Below are 19,236 nucleotides of genomic sequence, written 5' to 3' on the forward strand. Positions count from 1 at the left end.
GCTGTCGAGTTAACGCGCAACACGACCGCGTTTCCGGTCAACGCCTTAAGAAAGAAAACCCGTGTTCGCAAATCGGTGGGAAGAACTCACCAAACCAAATAGAATGAAAATGATGCTAAGTGTATATTTACAACGTAGTTTTATGAGTAAAGGCAGGTTTTCTGAAAAGTAACAGCGTGTAATAGTGTGGAAGCTGTAACATCGAGTAACTGCTCTCTACTGTTCATGTTTCAATGTATTTTCAACATGTATACAGTGAATGAGAGAGTTTTGTGCCACCACACTACATCTAATTTATCCTAAACTGTATTACCGTCAGATTATTCGATCCTCTTCAAATGCAGACAGTTGTTGCCGCTCTTTTGCTTTTATTTTGAAAGCACTTCCGAAGATTGTCTACGTCCTCCCTGTAGCTTGATGCAGCTTTTCACTACGGGGGTCCCGTTTCCTTTTCATTGATGTTTGAGGGGGCTCCTCTGCTTTGATGGACCTGCTGCTCAACCAATAGGAATAGAGAGAGAGGGGCGTCAAAAGCAGGACCGCCAATCAGAGAGCAGCAGAGGCGTGTCCTTGTCATAACAAAGGATGTGCTAACCTATTTTGACAGATTCAACCTGCTGTTGTATTATACCTAGTTTTGCTGTTTTTTTCTCCATAAAAATTCACTTTTTATTATTATCATAATCCTGATTTGTTTATTGTGTACCTTTTGTTGAAGCCTAAATGTTTTTGTATTATGAAACATCCCTACTGCATGTGGTAGTACACAGTGAAGTAATCTCTAACCCCAAAAGAAACAGGGAGTAACCACAGCTGTGTTTTGTTGATCTGCATATTTCGTGGTTTGTGAAACGCCTCAGAAACAGGAAACAGTGGACAGCCAGCAGCTTCCTGTGTGACCTGCTGTCACTCAGTCTATCTCTACAACTCAGATCATGTTGAGTGTCAAACAGAACTGCAATGCCTGATCTATTCTGTCTGGTATGAACATCTGTAGAACATGATTTCTTTAATGCTGTGATCTGGATTCTTTTATCTGTTTTTTCTCAAAATGGCATTTACTGTCACCTGTAATACATGCAAGCAGAAGAATCCAAAAACACTTACGATTAGAGAGTGCTCCAAAATAAGATTAAGATTAAGATACATTTATTTGTCCCAAACACATGCACAGACATGCACAAGCACAGTCATGCAAGGAGGGAAATTTAACCTCTGCTTTTACCCCATCTGGTGCCAGACACACAGAGCAGTGGGCAGCCATGTACGGCGCCCGGGGAGCAGATGTTGGGGGAGTAAGGTGCCTTGCTCAGGGGCACTAGACAGGGTAGGGAGAATCCTCTTGGATTTTTGGACAGATCAATCCAGGTTCGTCTTTTTGTTGTTTCTCCGTGGAGTCGAACCAGAGACCTTTTCTGCCCATAGTCCAAGTTTCTGCCACTAGTCCACAGATGATATGATGCCTAAAAATATATATAGCAGCAAATGTGGCGTATGAGTGTTGTTATGCATGGCTCTTTCAGGAGCATTAAAAAGAAGGGGGGCCCACACGCAGTGACCATTTAAATAGTGTATTAAGTAAAAGGACAAACAAATTGACAAAAGGGTAATCAAGTAAAAGTAAATGTACCACATTAACTTTTCTATCGAGTGAAGCTTATTCCCAATCCAATCCAATAGTACACCACTAACTGTGTGTCTACTGTATGTGTTGTTTTATACAACAATAGTAAAGACTCACATTGTCATATTAATAAAAAATGCTGCAGATGATGCTATTGATTGTATTGTTATATTAATTAATTTCTGAGTGTCGGTGGCGGCTGCTTCTGAATCCATGTCTGGTTTCCTCACCAGCCAGTGCTGCTGCTGCAGGATGCTGGAACTACCTGCCGGCCCTGATTGGATCAGTGACCAATTCTCTTGTTATGGATTATTAGACAAATTTACAAACTATGTGAACATGTAACACTTTGCATTATAAAAATATATTGCCATAGAAGATAAAGAGATCTACTGATAAATGTAAAAATATTGATTGAACCAAACAAAACCAAGCCTTGCTCCTGAAGTTCAACAGCCGGCCAGGAGGGAGAGAGAGAGTCTGCATTTATAGGCTCCAGATGGTCGAGTTCAAATCTTCAATGAGGTTGGAGGGACCATTCACTCAGAGCCAAAACAAATACTACGCTGCAGCCAAAGCCGTCACTGTAGCCTACTCAAGATCTTTCTACAAACAATAGCCAGGCCCTCCTATGAATACTGAAACTACACCCTCCACCTGTATTTATTATTATTACTACTGACCCTTTTTATGTTACCATTATTCCACTGTTGCTGAACAGTGATGTACATTAATGCAAATGTCAAATAAAACACAGTAATTTTAATAACTCTATTTTGATTTGAATAACTCAGGGGGGCCTGAAGCTTTATATTAACTTTAGATACAAGTTTTTTGGTGGGCAAAACAATGACTGTGTATTTTGACCAGTTTGAGCAAGAGGACCGATTAACATAAGATAACATAAGATAGAATAACATTAGAAATAGAATAAGTAGCAGGAGTCAGTAAACTAAAATAGAGGCAATAGAAAGAAACAAAATATTTTCTTGTATTTATGTCCAATTATTTTTACTCCTGGTAAAATGTATCATGTGTTAAAATATACTAAGAGTATCCCCTGACTACACATTTCAAAATAAGGAAGTTATGTGTTCTCAGAATGCTGTTTCACTGTGACGTTATTAGACTTTTGACATGACAGTGTGTTGTGCATTACTTGAAGCCTTGATAGATTCCTAATCAAGCAGGTAGGAGCACAGCGTCTTGCTCAATGGGACGTCAGCAGGACACATAGATGTGGACCTACACACATGTCTGCGTCTCTGTGAGTCTCTGAGAACCTGAAACACTCCAGCAGGTGTTTTCCACACCTCCACTTCTGTCTCTGTACTTTTCTTTTCTAGTCCTCTTATCAGCTGGGTCACAGTTTCTGGGACATCTATAGTTGAGCGAGGTCGTATTGGTGAGTAATGCCAAGGATTTGTACTCTGCTGTCGTGTGTAGTGAGCTTAAATAATTGCATGCTCGAGTTTGTGGTCAACACATACACATAAGAAGGTGTCTGTGTGAGGGCAACATATGATTTCATGTTGAAAATAGCTGTGAATGTTGACGTCCATTTTTATATATCCAGACATTCTCCATGACTCTACATGTGACTGTTTTATAGGCAGAAAGCGAAAAAAAGCCGATCAGTGGTGACATAGAGTTGAACTTTGATGAAGGTTTCGTGTTTGCCATAGAACATCATCATTTTGGGCGTTGTCATGTCTGGAAGTGTTTCTCTCAACATGTAGAGTTCCCGGTACACAAGTCCCAACACCTGGTTTAAATTTAGCTCGCGGAAACTGAATGTTGCCTGATAACAGTTTTTGCCCCAACATGAACAAAGAGGAAGATGACGGTGGAGTCGAGCACCAAGACTCCAAGGTCCATTGAGTTGTAAACTATAAGTAGATCTGTGCGTCCTGCTTAATCGACAACTCCTTTATTTTCAGAACGACATTTCAGTATTAAAAAAAATAGGTAAAAGAGAAAAAGTTTTGTAAAAGCCCAATATACTAAAATGGAGGCAAAGATAAAAACAATTCTGAGTCGCATATAATTATCAGTTTTATTCAACAAGAACATTTTCTGGTTCCAGCCTCTCAAAAGTTTATTTTATTATAAAGTGCCCTTCATATTTGAAGATGCCACTGTGAAACTGGGACTCTAGTGTAAGGAATTTTTTTCAGTGTTTATCATAATATTTATAATTATTATTAAAAATAATAATAAAAAAGAAGAAATTTTTTATAAAAGCAGTCAATTTAAATGGCACTTAGAGAGTGTCATAGTAAGCCTAAGAGCAAGCAGGTTCCTGGTTTGATTCCCAGCTTGGCCAGTGCTTTTAGTGTAAAGTTTGTATGTTCTTTCCAAGTGTGCATGGGTTTTCTTCGGCTTCCTCCCATAGTCTAAAGACGTGGATACAGGGGTTAAGTTAAATGGAGACTCTAACTTAACTGTACATGTGAATGGTTGTTTGTGACTGTGTGCCCTGTGATTGGCTAGTGACCTGTCCAGAATGTACCCCGCCTCTCACCCAATGCCAGCTGGAGTTGGCTCCAGATAAGATAATTTATAGTGAATGGAAGGATAGGATTGATGCTGAAAATTTGATATAAAAATGTAATAATACAGACGGTTGAGAAGTCGGACTAAGCTCTTTGCATTGTCTCAGTTCGAACCAAGTTTGACTGTTACCCTTTTCTTTAGCAACTGAGCAAAAGTAAATAACAAACACAAACAAAGTCATGCTTGCAGCTTTTGGTTTGCTATCCAGACTGCTGTGAGAAAGGGACCAGCTGCGGACACACCTCCATCACCTTAAGCAAGGTTGTGGTTTGGACACGTGACGGAGCATGCTGAGCCATAAAAGCCTGTTCCTGGGCTCAGCCAGTTTCACACTGCAGGTCAAGATGAGGGTGCTGCTCGTGCTCGCCACACTGTTGGTGGTTTCTCTCTGCAAGGAGACGTTTGAGGGGTAAGTGTGCAGCAGGACTCTCACTGCTGTGTGACTGATGCACTGATGCTTTTTGAAAGTTTACTTAGGCATGTTTTTGTAGCTTTATGCCTGTTGACAACGATGACTTCTATCTTAAAAGAAGCCATCGTTGTCGACCTGGAAAACCTTCACCATGAACTGGCTGACTGAGAATCTTCACAGATAGTATATGTTGTTCCACTACACATGTCCATGTACCCAAGGACACGTAACAATATTTCATAGATAAACGAGTGAAACAAAACAAAACTTTTAAATCAGATTAGGAGACACAAACACCTATCAATGCCACATAATGTGAAAGACGAGAAAAGTTAAAAAGTTAAACCAAAGGTTAAAAATATGATTATTGACGGCTAGATAGGATGCAATGTGTGGTAGACTGAGCGGTATAGATGTGTTTCGGGTTCTGATCTGTACATTCCAATAGTAAAAAAAAACAAAAATATATGCAATTAGCATGGATAGAAAACATCAGATGAGTACTAGTTTGGGGGTTTACCAAAAACTACATTTTTTTCTTGCTGTTTGTAAAAAGTGTGTAAAAATAAATAAATAAAACAAAACAACTAACGCCCTAATAACCAATAAATATATTGGTGTAAATAATTTTACCGGTGGAAAATGTGGCCTAAAAACAGCACAATTATACATAAGCAGAAGCAGTTAGCCTTAAGAAATCTTACTTCAACACATTTGAGCCAACTTCCTTCTGCTTGAGTTGAGTAAAAACTTGTAAAACATTGTGGTTCTCGCTTTGCAGAGATCAGGTGCTTCGCATCATTCCCAAAGATGAGGTCGAACTTTCACTTATCAAGAACCTGGAGGACATGATCGAGTTTGAGGTCATCTATCATACATTATCAATAATGACATAAAAATGTAAAGTTATTATAGTAATAACCAACTTTTTGCTCCAAGGATAAATTGGAATGCGTTTTTTTCAGCTGGACTTCTGGAAGGATGTGGCTGATGTGGACACTCCTGTTCACATTAGAGTTCCCTTCCCCGGCCTGCAGTCCACCAAATTGTACCTGGAGTCTCGGGGCATCGATTACTCCATCATGATTGAAGACCTGCAGGTACGAAAAGGGAGCAGCAGTGATTTATTAAATTCACTCAGACGAGGTTCCGTCTGACTTTGATATGAATGGTGTTCAGGCGATGCTGGATGAGGAGCAGGAGGAGATGGACTCTGCTTTTCGTGTGGCCGATCCCAGAAACACTGACAACTTTGACTTCTCCAGATACCACAACATCGACGAGGTGCGTACATGCACTCACTCTGTTATCCAGTAGTATACACATCATTGAGTTTGATTAAGGTTCAATTCAATACAAATTATAAACCTATGTGTCTGATATAAACCATTACAGTGGTTAATTATTAATAGAGTTTGATTTAAATGATTGAATGTTAAAATGAAAGTGTGTTTAAGTCATCACTAGTGCTTTTCTTCTAATAATAGTGCTGCAGGTAGTAGTGATGCTCATGTGTTCAGACCTTGATTGTTTTGTCTCGGTTTTAAGATCTACAGCTTCCAGGACATGCTGGTGGCTGAGAATCCCAACATGGTCAGCAAGATCGTGATTGGTCACAGCTACCAGGGCCGTCCCCTGAATGTGCTCAAGGTGAGTGAGTCCAGTATAAGAAAACTATGGTTAAAAGATGAATACAAAAATGATTACACCATGTAAATAATCTGGCTCAGAATTTAAAAAAAACGTTTTACAGATACAGTTTTCTTTCCCATTTCCCATGTTGTATACGATACAAATTCTTTGAAGTAAAAGATAAGAGATAAGATAACTTTATCGGTCCCATGCCAAAGAAATTCCCTTGTTATAACAGCAAATAGTCAGAATGAGGTTGACAAGAGAATAACAAAGGCAAATGTGTACATACACACATATACACCACACATATATTTATATATATATATATGTATGTACAGTATATACATATGGAATGATATACTATAATATTAATGGTACATGTAATGTGATTTTTTTCATCAAATGGTGCCAGTAATGGAAATATGAAAAGCACTGCAGCATTTATTTTCCATTGAGATATTTTTTACTGATTGATGTTTGCTGTTCCGTTCCTCTGTCTCAGTTCAGCACTGGTGGAAGCAACCGTCCAGCTATCTGGCTCGACACTGGAATCCACTCCAGAGAGTGGGTCACTCAGGCCAGTGGCACCTGGTTTGCCAAGAAGGTGCTTTGATAACTATTACATATTCCACCTCTGTCTCTTTGACCTTTGACCTGCTGCACTGACTGACTTGTCCTTTAAATGTCTGTCATCATCAGATTGTGACTGATTATGGAAGTGATCCTGCTCTGACCGCCATCCTCAACAAGATGGACATCTTCCTGGAGATTGTGACAAACCCTGATGGCTTCTATTACACCCACAACAATGTAAGTTTCAGATCTGCCAATGAATTCCAGTCACATTCAGCTTTTCATAATAAAACTGGTCAGTCTTGACTTTGGAAATTAGAGTTGTCATTTTACTTTGAGATTTTGATTAGATTTAATACATACAAATAGTAGTGTAATATCAGTAACATAGATGTGAATACTGATTGTCAACAATAAGTACACACGGAAAAATAGACAAAAATTGAATACAGATTTTCACAAGAACTCGATTACAAATATAAAATAAGATTCATGATCATAAATAACATAACAAATACTCTGGTGACTTCCTATGTAGAACCGTATGTGGCGTAAGACCAGGAAGCCCAACCCTGGCTCTAACTGCGTCGGTGTCGATCCGAACAGGAACTGGGATGCTGGTTTTGCAGGTAACATCTTCCCCTTGTCACTGGAGAATACAGAGACACCAACTGTCATTATTGGTTTTCCAAACTTCTTCAAATTAAAGAACAAAAACGTACTGTCCAATAGTGATCTGTTATGTTTTTACTATATTTTAATAATCACCTCATAAACCTATAAAGTTTGTTGTATGTGTACTTGTATCTGCAAGTGTCATCCTCAATGCTACCTCCAGGTGACATCAAAGTAGCAAATGTTCAAATTCTTCATAGAGTGGTTTAAACAGCATCATCACTGGTGCTTGAGTTTTTCTTTTATGGTTTTTCCATCAAGAAAGTAGTGGCCCACAACTCCAGCAATTAGTCAGACCTTAAAGTCCAAAATACGTACCAGGAAGCCGAAGACACAATAAATGACTCCCATATTTTAGTGCTTGAGAATTTTGTACCATGAGTATGAGTAGACAGCGTAAGTGAGCTTGGCCAGTTGTAATGCTCTTATGCCAAGTGATCACAGTCATTTCAATTCAGAAGCTGTGTATAGACAGTGACATTTCCTTGCACTTACTCTAAGTCTGATGTCATCATGTGTAGGACCTGGTGCCAGCAGCAGCCCCTGCTCTGAGACCTACCATGGCCCCAGGGCTCACTCTGAGTCTGAGGTCAAGTCCATTGTGGACTTTGTGAAGTCGCATGGAAACATTAAGGCGTTCGTCTCCATCCATGCCTACTCCCAGATGCTTCTGTATCCCTACGGCTACACCAGGAATCCAGTCAAGGACCAGGCTGAGCTGGTAAAAAAAAATTCTAGATCAAACTGTGGAAATTGTAATTAGATATCCTCTCTGCTTCCCTACAAAAGGATTTGCCTGTGATGCTAAATGTTATTTTAGAAACAATGAATAATATATATATAAACACCTATATATTCATATATCATGGTAATGTCTTCCTACAGCACGCTCTGGCGAAGAAGGCTATCACTGACCTGGCTTCCCTGTATGGTACTAGATACAGATACGGCAGCATCATTAACACCATCTGTAAGTTTCAACACTTATCACTATATCCACACTTACTGTTATTGTTATTTGTATTTAACAATAATTATCATGATCAACTTTTTATTTATGATAAAATATGATTCTAGAGAACATAGAACACGGGGCAAAGGTTTAGTGTGAATTTACGTTTTGTGTTCAGGGGCATAATAAATGTTGAAGTGCCATCATGCAAGACATTGATAATTTATAAACTTCAAAATAAAGTCACCAAAATACTGTAACCAAATTTACACCTTAAGATAGATGTATTTTGTAGATGTTATTTAGCATTAAAAAAAACATTGGTCTTCCATTATTTATTTCCTTGGAAATGTTATTGTGTGGGTTTATGATGAATCACTTGTTAGTTCAAAACCTGTATTAAGTTGTTTTTGTGTATTTAAGCAACTGTGACAAAGTAAGCTGTTTCGTTTTTTAAAACCCTTTGGTTCATGGTAAATATACTGTATCTGTGCTTCTGTAGTTTTATCTTTAACTCCCAGCTACTGCAATTAGGCCCCATGCATTGTTGTCTGCCACACTATCTCTTTTCATTCTTTTTCCAGTAGCATCAGATTCTAATATATTTATGTTCTTTGAATAATAGCTTTAACTGCAAAATGTTCCCTAAGATTTTCAGAATCTAAGCATAGGATCTCCATTACGACTCCTGCCTCAAAATGTGTGATTTATACCTGAAGTATCATCAACAACGATACTTGTTTTTGCTGCAGACCAAGCCAGTGGTGGAACCATCGACTGGACCTACAACCAAGGCATCAAGTACTCCTACACCTTTGAGCTGAGGGACACAGGTCGTCACGGTTTCATCCTGCCAGCCAATCAGATCATCCCCACTGCCAAGGAGACTTGGCTGGCTCTGATGGCCATCATGGATCACACCTTCAAGAACCCATACTAAACTAAACCTGTGTGGTCACTGTTGGCAGATGCCGCCATCATCATCTTCCTACTTCTACTGATGATTTCCACAGATAAATAAACAAGTACATCTGAAAAAAACTGCAGCTTTTTCTGTCTTAATGATGTGAAAGACTTCAAATTCATTACATGTTACATGCATAATTTCTTTATTAGCATCCCCCTCCCCCTGTCTGCATTACACTACTGCATTATCAGTCAATTCAAACCTGTTTTGGAAGAATTTTAAAACAAAAATCTCATATGGGGTAGAACAAGATTGAGTTGTAGACTATAAGTTGATCTGTACGTCCTGCTTAATCGACAACTCCTTTATTTTCCGAACGCAGTTCAGAGTTTAAAAAAAAAGGTTAAAGAGAAAAGCTTTGTAAAAGCCCATTACAATAAAATGGAGGCAAAGACTAAAGATTAAAAAATTCTGAGTCATTTATGATTATCAGTTTTATTCAACAAGAACATTTTCTGATTTCAAACTCTCAAAAGTAAAGATTCTTTATTATAGTGACCTAAATTTTTGAAGATGCCACTGTGAAACTGGGACTCTAGTGTAAGGAATTTGTTTCAGTGTTTATCATTATATTTATAATTAAAAATAATAATAAAATCCTTGAAAAAATGCATAAAATCAGTCAATTTAATTGGCACTTGGAGAGTGTCATAGTAAGCCTAAGAGCAAGCAGGTTCCTGGTTTGATTCCCAGCTTGGCCAGTGCTTTTAGTGTAAAGTTTGTATGTTCTTTCCAAGTGTGCATGGGTTTTCTTCGGCTTCCTCCCATAGTCTAAAGACATGGATACAGGGGTTAAGTTAAATGGAGACTCTAACTTAACTGTACATGTGAATGGTTGTTTGTGACTGTGTGCCCTGTGATTGGCTAGTGACCTGTCCAGAATGTAACCCGCCTCTCACCCAATGACAGCTGGAATTGGCTCCAGATAAGATAATTTATAGTGAATGGAAGGATAGTATTGATGCTGAAAATTATACAAAATTATACAGTGCTCTAACGAGTCCTTTTAACTTTTATGAACATTTAATATTAGAATGTAATAATACAGACGGTTGAGAAGTCGGACTGAGTATTTTGCATTGTCTCAGTTCGACCAAGTTTGACTGTTACCCTTTTTTTTAGCAACTGAGCAAAAGTAAATAACAAACACAAACAAAGTCTTTGCATGCAGCTTTTGGTTTGCTATCCAGACTGCTGTGAGAAAGGGACACACCTCCATCACCTTAAGCAAGGTTGTGGTTTGGACACGTGACGGAGCATGCACTTGCTGACTGAGAATCTTCACAGATAGTATATGTTGTTCCACTACACATGTCCATGTACCCAAGGACACTTAACAATATTTCAAAGATAAACACTTGAAACAAAAGAAAACTATAAAATCAGTTGAGGAGACACAAACACCTATCAATGCAACATAATGTGACACGAGAAAAGTTATAAAGTTAAACCAAAGGTTAAAATGTGATTATTGACGGCTAGATAGGATGCAATGTGTGGTAGACTGATCGGTATAGATGTGTTTCGGGTTCTGATCTGAACATTCCAATAGTTAAAAAACCCAAAAATATATGCAATTAGCATGGATAGAAAACATCTGATCAGTACTAGTTTGAGGGTTTAACAAAAACTACAGTTTTTTTCTTGCTGTTTGTAAAAAGTGTGTGAAAATAAATATTTAAAATAAAACAACAAATGCCCTTATAACCATTAAATATTTTGCTGAAAATAATTTTACCGGTGGAATATGTAGCCTAAAAACAGCACAGTTATACACAAGCAGAAGCAGTTAGGGCTTAACTACTTAAGGCTTAACTTCCTTCTACTTGAGTTGAGTAAAAACTTGTAAAACATTGTGGTTCTCGCTTTGCAGAGATCAGGTGCTTCGCATCATTCCCAAATATGAGGTCAAACTTCACTTATCAAGAAGCTGGAGGACATGATCGAGTTTGAGGTCATCTATCATCCATTATCAATAATGACATAAAAATGTAAAGTCATTAAAGTAATAACCAACTTTTTGCTCCAAGAACATGGGGGATACATTTTAATGTCTTTTTTTTCAGCTGGACTTCTGGAAGGATGTGGCTGATGTGGACACTCCTGTGTACATTAGAGTTCCCTTCCCCGGCCTGCAGTCCACCAAATTGTATCTGGAGTCTCAGGGCATCGAATACTCCATCATGATTGAAGACCTGAAGGTATGAAAAGGGAGCATCGTGATTTATTAAATTCACTCAGACGAGGTTCCGTCTGACTGTGATACGACCGGTGTTAAGGCGATCCTGGATGAGGAGCAGGAGGAGATGGACTCTGCAGCTCGTGTGGCCGATCCCAGAAACACTGACAACTTTGACTTCTCCAGATACCACACCATCGACGAGGTGCGTACATGCACTCACTCTGTTATCCAGTAGTATACACATCATTGAGTTTGATTAAGGTTTGATTAAGGTTCAATTGAATACAAATTATAAACCTATATAAACCATTACAATGGTTAATTATTAATAGAGTTTATAGATTAGAGTTAATAGAGTAAAATGATTTAATGGTAAATTGAAAGTGTGTTTAAGTCATCACCAGTGCTTTTCTTCTAATAATAGTGCTGCAGCTTGTAGTGATGCTCATGTGTTCAGACCTTGATTGTTTTGTCTCGGTTTTAAGATCTACAGCTTCCAGGACATGCTGGTGGCTGAGAATCCCAACATGGTCAGCAAGATTGTAATTGGTCACAACTACCAGGGCCGTCCCCTGAATGTGCTCAAGGTGAGTGAGTCCAGTACAAGCTAACTATGGTTAAAAGATGAATACAAAAATGATTACACCATGTAAATAATCTGGCTCAGAATTTAAAAAAACGTTTTACAGATACAGTTTTCTTTCCCATTTCCCATGTTGTATACAATACAAATTCTTTGAGGTAAGATAAGATATAAGATAACTTTATCGATCCCATGCCCCTTGTAACAGCAAATAGTCAAAATGAGGTCGACAAGAGAATTACAAAGGCAAATGTGTACATACACACATATACACCACACACACACACACACATGAATGTACAGTATATACATATGGAATGATATACTATAATATTAATGGTTCACGTAATGTGATTTTTTTCATCAAATAGTGCCAGTAATGGAAATATGAGCAGCATTTATTTTCCATTGAGATATTTTTACTGATTGATGTTTGCTGTTCCGTTCCTCTGTCTCAGTTCAGCACTGGTGGAAGCAACCGTCCAGCTATCTGGCTCGACACTGGAATCCACTCCAGAGAGTGGGTCACTCAGGCCAGTGGCACCTGGTTTGCCAAGAAGGTGCTTTGATAACTATTACATATTCCTCGTCTGTCTCTTTGACCTTTGACCTGCTGCACTGACTGTCATGCCCATTAAATGTCTGTCATCATCAGATTGTGACTGATTATGGAAGTGATCCTGCTCTGACCGCCATCCTCAACAAGATGGACATCTTCCTGGAGATTGTGACAAACCCTGATGGCTTCTATTACACCCACAACAATGTAAGTTTCAGATCTGCCAATGAATTCCAGTCACATTCAGCTTTTCATAATAAAACTGGTCAGTCTTGACTTTTCAAATTAAAGTTGTCACTTTACTTTAGGATTTTGATTAGATTTAATACATACAAATAGTAGCGTTATATCAGTAACATAGATATGAATACTGATTGTCAACAATAAGACAACAATTGACAAAAATCAAATACAGATTTTCAATAGAACTCACATACAAATATAAAATAAGATTCATGATCATAAATAACATAACAAATACTCTGGTGACTTCCTATGTAGAACCGTATGTGGCGTAAGACCAGGAAGCCCAACCCTGGCTCTAACTGCGTCGGTGTCGATCCGAACAGGAACTGGGATGCTGGTTTTGCAGGTAACATCTTCCCCTTGTCACTGGAGAATACAGAGACAACAACTGTCATTATCAGTTTTTCAAACTTCTTCAAATTAAAGAACAAAAACTTACTGTCCAATAGTGATCTGTTATGTATTTACTATATTTTAATAATCACCTCATAAACATAAAATTTAAAGTTTGTTGTATGTGTACTTGTATCTGCAAGTGTCATCCTCAATGCTACCTCCAGGTGACATCAATGTAGCAAATGTTCAAATTCTTCATAGAGTGGTTTAAACAGCATCATCACTGGTGCTTGAGTTTTTCTTTTATGGTTTTTCCATCAAGAAAGTAGTGGGCCAAAACTCCAGCAATTAGTCAGACCTTCCACAAAATACGTACCAGGAAGCCAAAGACACAATAAATGACTCGCATATTTTAGTGCTTGAGACTTTTGTACCATGAGTATGAGTAGATAGCGTAAGTGAGCTGGGCCAGTTGTAATGCTCTTATGCCAAGTGATCACAGTCATTTCAATTCAGAAGCTGTGTATAGACAGTGACATTTCCTTGCACTTACTCTAAGTCTGATGTCATCATGTGTAGGACCTGGTGCCAGCAGCAGCCCCTGCTCTGAGACCTACCATGGCCCCAGGACTCACTCTGAGTCTGAGGTCAAGTCCATTGTGGACTTTGTGAAGTCGCATGGAAACATTAAGGCGTTCATCTCCATCCATGCCTACTCCCAGATACTTCTGTATCCTTACGGCTACACCAGGAATCCAGTCAAGGACCAGACTGAGCTGGTAAAAAAAAATTCTAGATCAAACTGCGGAAATTGTCATTTGATATCCTCTCTGGGTCCTTACAAAAGGATTTGCCTGTGATGCTAAATGTTATTTAAGAAACAATGAATTATATATACATATAGACCTATATATTTATACATCATGGTAATGTCTTCCTACAGCACGCTCTGGCGAAGAAGGCTATCACTGACCTGTCTTCCCTGTATGGTACTAGATACAGATACGGCAGCTTCATTAACACCCTCTGTAAGTTTCGTTTCAACACTAATGACTATATCCACACTTACTGTTTTGTTATTTGTATTTAACAATAATTATCATGATCAACTTTTTATTTATGATACAACATGATTCTAGAGAACATAGAAAACGGGGCAAATGTTTAGTGTGAATTTACGTTTTGTGTTCAGGGCCATAATTAGGGCCCGAGCACTGACAGGCACTGACAGATGTGATGCCCTATTGAAATTGTAAGGATTATTATTCAGGCAAATTAATTGGCTTTCTGAGGGCTTTAACATGCTAAAATTCATAACAAAATTTGCAGATAGTTAGAAAGTGATGAAAATTTTAGTATTCTGGAGGAATTTTCAATGGGCATCGCAAAATGGCTCAACAGTGCCCCCCGAGACCCCCGGAACATGTTCACATTGACCAATCTTCAAAAAAATCGATACACAGGTTTATCATGACAAAACAAAAAAAGTTTTTAGGTGCAATTGGAAAAACGCAACAGGAAGCCTGCTATTTTGCAGTTAGTGGCCATTTTTACAATATTCCACATTTTTACTTTGAGGTACTTGTACCAGTGCTTTCATCAGATCAACTTCAAATTGAGATGAGTGTCATCACAACAAGATGGAGATACAAAGTTATTAAAATATCGATTTTTTGTCACACGCAGTGACCGTAGCATGGCGTCAAAGTTTGATTACATGCCAATAAAACACGATGTTCTGTAATGCGGACACTCATGGAGCATGAATCCTTTGATGCTGAGCCGTAAACAAACAACTCCACCCCTGCAGTGACAGTGTCAGTCATAGGTGTCAGTGGTCAAAGATCAATAGAATGTTTATGTCTTGCAAAGGTGACGTCTCTCTGTCTCTCACAATTGGGACATTTCATCAAACCGTGTAAACATTGAGGTACTGCGAAGGTTCATCCTTCGCCAAAGGAGACGATGTTGTCTTAACTACACTGTGCATTGTCCTATCACCACCAAACTTCTGTCTCATGATCAGAGTCCAAGCCTGCAGCTCTATGTGTCAATATTTTCTCAGTCATTATTCATTTTTTTCAGGCAAAACGCATGCAACGCTTCAAAAGGCATGTGCTTGGGCCCGCCCAGTGCTGTTTTGCAGTCCTAGAAATTTTAGAAATAGTATTTTATAGTTGGTACTTTCCAGGGTTGAGCAATTCTTGTTTTAATTATTGTTTTTATTAATGTTATTAGGTGACTTGACATGATTTTTTGAAAGTATTCCTTTTCGATTCACATTCGTTTTCCCTTTCCTGGTTAACTTTGCTTAAAGCAAATATTGGAAGTAGTTGGTTTAAACAAAAACTGTTGGCAAATAGACTATCATTGGTTGGCCTTGTCTGCTTAGTCGTACATGTCCAGGTAAACAAAACAAACAGATTTAAAACAAAGTCGAGATGGAAAAACACACAACACAACAAATTATATAAGCAAACACAAAAAAACTTTCAGCCAACACAACCAAAAACAAACACTGTGTCGTGGACTACTGCATATTCACGCACATAATTCAGGTTTTTTAATGGACCTCGCCAAATGGAACCCAGGGTAATCAGGCCCAGTTTTCCACTCACTATCATGCCAATATAATTTTTGCAAAGATATTATATATCTATATATATATTGAATTTTTTTTTTTGTATGCTGCTGTCTTGGCCAGGCTTCCCTTGGAAAAGAGGTCATTGTATCTCAACGGGACCGACCTGGTTAAATAAAGGCAAATAAAATAAAATAAAATAATATTATATATCTATATATTGCCAATTCCAATTCCAATCCTTAGTCGCCCTTTGTGCTGACTCAACACGACTTAGAAGCTGTTGAGTCTTTATATATGTATTGTACAAACTGGCCAATGTGTACAACTACAAGCAGGGTTGTGTCTTCACTTTGCCGTCCCTACAGGCAAGATACCCTACAGGTGTATTGTCACCCTGCTGGAAACAAATGCAAACACAAACGCAGGCCCATTCAGTGAAGATAGTCTAATGATAAATAAACAGGCTTGCATATAGATGCGTGGACAAGCTGGCGGGCAGGTATACAGGCAGGTAAACATCCAGGCAGTTACAAAATACAGCTAACAGACACAAAAGGTTCATAAACCGACAAACCGACGAGGAGCTGCTGACAAAGGCAGCTGTAAATATTGGTTTGGGTGATGAGGGAGGTGGGATCAGGTGCGTGGGCGAGGACGGAAGCTGCGGAACCAATGGAATTGTGGAAAGAAAAATCACAAATTAAAGAAAAGTGCAGGGACATCAGGTGGAGACATGGAGAAGGGCAGGTCTGGGGAGAGGACAGAGAACACATGGCCAGGGAGAAGTGGGGCTGGTTATTATTTATGTTTTTCAGGCAAAAGGCAAAACGCATGCAATGCTTCAAAATGCATGTGCTCGGGCCCGCTCAGTGCTGCTTTGCAGTCCTAGAAATTTTAGAAATTGTATTTTATAGTTGGTACTTTCCAGGGTTGAGCAATCCTGGTTAGTGTTGAAGTGCCGTCAAGCAAGACATTGATAATTTATAAACTTCAAAATAAAGGCACCAAAATACTGTAACCGAATTTCCACCTTAAGATATTCAATTGGATGTATTTTGTATATGTAATTTAGCATTCAATAAAACATTGGTCTTCAATTATTTATTTCCTTGGAAATGTTTTTGTGTGGGTTTATGATGAATCACTTGTTAGTTCAAAACCTGTATTAAGTTGTTTTTGTGTATTTAAGCAACTGTGACAAAGGAAGCTGTTTCGTTTTTTAAAACCCTTTGGTTCATGGTAAATATACTGCATCTATATAGTGCTTCTGTAGTTTTATCTTTAACACCCAGCTACTGCAATTAGGCCCAATGCATTGTTGTCTGCCACACTATCTCTTTTCATTCTTTTTCCAGTAGCATCAAATTCTAATATATTTCTATTCTTTGAATAATAGCTTTAACTGCAAAATGTTCCCTAAGATTTTCAGAATCTAAGCATAGGACCTCCATTACGACTCCTGCCTCAAAATTTGTGTTTTATACTTGAAGTATCATCAACAACGATACTTGTTTCTGCTGCAGACCAAGCCAGTGGTGTAAACATCGACTGGACCTACAACCAAGGCATCAAGTACTCCTTCACCTTTGAGCTGAGGGACAGAGGTCGTCACGGTTTCCTCCTGCCAGCCAATCAGATCATACCCACCGCCAGTGTTGGGAAGGATACTTTCAAAACGTATTCCGTTACAGAATACAGAATACATGCACAAAAATGTAATCTGTAACGTATTCCATTACATTAACTAATCTGAGTAACGTATTCTGAATACTTGGAATACTTCCGGTTTGTATTGCATTTTTTAAGTGTATGATTGCGGCGTTGTTATAGTCAGTGGAGCAGCAGCAGTTTAAACTCTCTCTCCGCCGATGCGTCGGGCCAGCTGGATGTCCGGCTCCCATCCACTCCCACCTCTGTGCGGGTCCCACCGGAGGCTGAAGCCCCGCCCTGCGCCAAGGCTGCCTCGCGCCGTGCAGCGATCGTTTCGGCGTCGAGTCTATTTTTTGCGCTTGACGCGAGCGTATCGCTCCAGGAAACACACTGAAAAATGATTTTAAACGATATTGATGACATATTTTATATGATATAAATGATAAAGCATGCATCCCATAGTTTGTATTCCCCTTCTGTTGTCCTGGAGTTTTAAATTTACCAATTTGACCGATCACATTATTAAATGCCCCCCTCCATACAGACACACAAGCAGTCATAAAGATAAAAAGAGAGGGGGGGGGGGGCGGAGAATACGTCATTTACCCTCGACACCCGACATTGAACGGAGCAAACAGCGGAGAAGTTCTTGAAGATAGATGACATTAAATTGGGACGCTGTTGCAGTTAATGTTGGAGCAACAAGTGACCATATGCTTTTATACTACTGGGTCAACGGGTGATATTATTAGCGCTGCCCGGCGCTTCAGCGTCCGGTGTGAACCCTGCGTGCCTCGCTGGTCTCCTGCAGAGCCATGACAGCGGAGCTCTGGAAGCGCAGGTCGGTCTTCTCTCACCAGGCGCTGGAAGGGCAGCTTGCGGATCAGCAGCTCCGTAGATTTCTGGTAGCGACGGAACTCTCTCAGAGCCTCGGTCCCGGGCCTGTAACGGTCCCGAGCCGGTCGCGGTGAGGCTCCTTCACGCCGCCGGGGGCCCGGGCGATCTTACGGCAGCCCTGGTCTCCAGCTGCTTCCTGGGGGCTTTGCCTCCGGTGGATTTACGAGACAGTGATTAAACTCGTGAAACAGAGAAGTACCGTCATGTAATCCACTGATTTCAACAATGTAACTGTATTCTGAATACCATCTATTTAATTTGTAGCTGTAACGGAATAGTTACTCATAATTTGTATTCTAAATACGTAACGCCGTTACATGTATTCCGTTACTCCCCAACACTGCCCACCGCCAAGGAGACTTGGCTGGCTCTGATGGCGATCATGGACCACACCTTCAAGAACCCATACTAAACTAAACCTGTGTGGTCACTGTTGGCCATCATCATCTTCCTACTTCTACTGATGATTTCCACAGATAAATAAACAAGTACATCTGAAAAAAACTGCAGCTTTTTCTGTCTTAATGATGTGAAAGACTTCAAATTCATTACATGTTACATGCATCATTTCTTTATTAGCATCCCCCTCCCCCCGTCTGCATTACATTACTGCATTATACAGTCTATGATTATCAGCCAATTCATACCTGTTTTGGAAGAATTTTAAAACAAAAATAAATACTAAAACTATTCCCCTCAATCCCATTTTAATCCTACATATATCTCATATTGGGTAGAATAAGATGAATAATTACTTTTGATACAAAAAAGCTGCAAACCTGAAAGGGTCATTATAGAAACCTTT

The 19,236-nt window shown here is 39.2% G+C and overlaps 2 protein-coding genes across 2 annotated transcripts; both read left to right on the plus strand.

Moving 5' to 3' along the window:
- The first annotated feature begins 4,523 nt into the window (after positions 1–4,523).
- On the plus strand, positions 4,524–9,462 carry cpa5 (carboxypeptidase A5). The gene is made up of 11 exons (XM_061076629.1): positions 4,524–4,589; positions 5,374–5,455; positions 5,558–5,692; positions 5,772–5,876; positions 6,141–6,242; positions 6,730–6,831; positions 6,927–7,037; positions 7,339–7,429; positions 7,997–8,196; positions 8,361–8,445; positions 9,180–9,462. The coding sequence occupies exons 1-11, from the start codon at positions 4,525–4,527 to the stop codon at positions 9,365–9,367; spliced, it is 1,266 nt and encodes a 421-aa protein (XP_060932612.1). The 5' UTR covers position 4,524; the 3' UTR covers positions 9,368–9,462.
- Positions 9,463–10,705: 1,243 nt separating this feature from the next.
- LOC133009755 (carboxypeptidase A1-like) lies at positions 10,706–18,843 on the plus strand. Its single transcript, XM_061077289.1, is given in 13 exon segments — positions 10,706–10,713; positions 11,268–11,308; positions 11,311–11,348; positions 11,461–11,595; positions 11,674–11,778; positions 12,062–12,163; positions 12,618–12,719; positions 12,815–12,925; positions 13,220–13,310; positions 13,880–14,079; positions 14,244–14,328; positions 17,408–17,538; positions 18,787–18,843. Coding segments are annotated over 13 exon segments (1,206 nt in total).
- The last annotated feature ends 393 nt before the right edge of the window (positions 18,844–19,236 follow it).

Source organism: Limanda limanda, chromosome 8, assembly GCF_963576545.1.
Source record: "Limanda limanda chromosome 8, fLimLim1.1, whole genome shotgun sequence".
Lineage (NCBI taxonomy): Eukaryota > Metazoa > Chordata > Actinopteri > Pleuronectiformes > Pleuronectidae > Limanda > Limanda limanda.

What these genes read in the sequence shown, in the direction of transcription:
- cpa5 (XM_061076629.1), top strand. Translation starts at nt 4,525, where the DNA reads ATGAGGGTGCTGCTCGTGCTCGCCACACTGTTGGTGGTTTCTCTCTGC. An exon ending in TGCAAGGAGACGTTTGAGGG is followed by an intron (nt 4,590 to 5,373) that starts GTAAGTGTGCAG and finishes CTCGCTTTGCAG; the next exon opens with AGATCAGGTGCTTCGCATCA. An exon ending in GCACCTGGTTTGCCAAGAAG is followed by an intron (nt 6,832 to 6,926) that starts GTGCTTTGATAA and finishes TGTCATCATCAG; the next exon opens with ATTGTGACTGATTATGGAAG.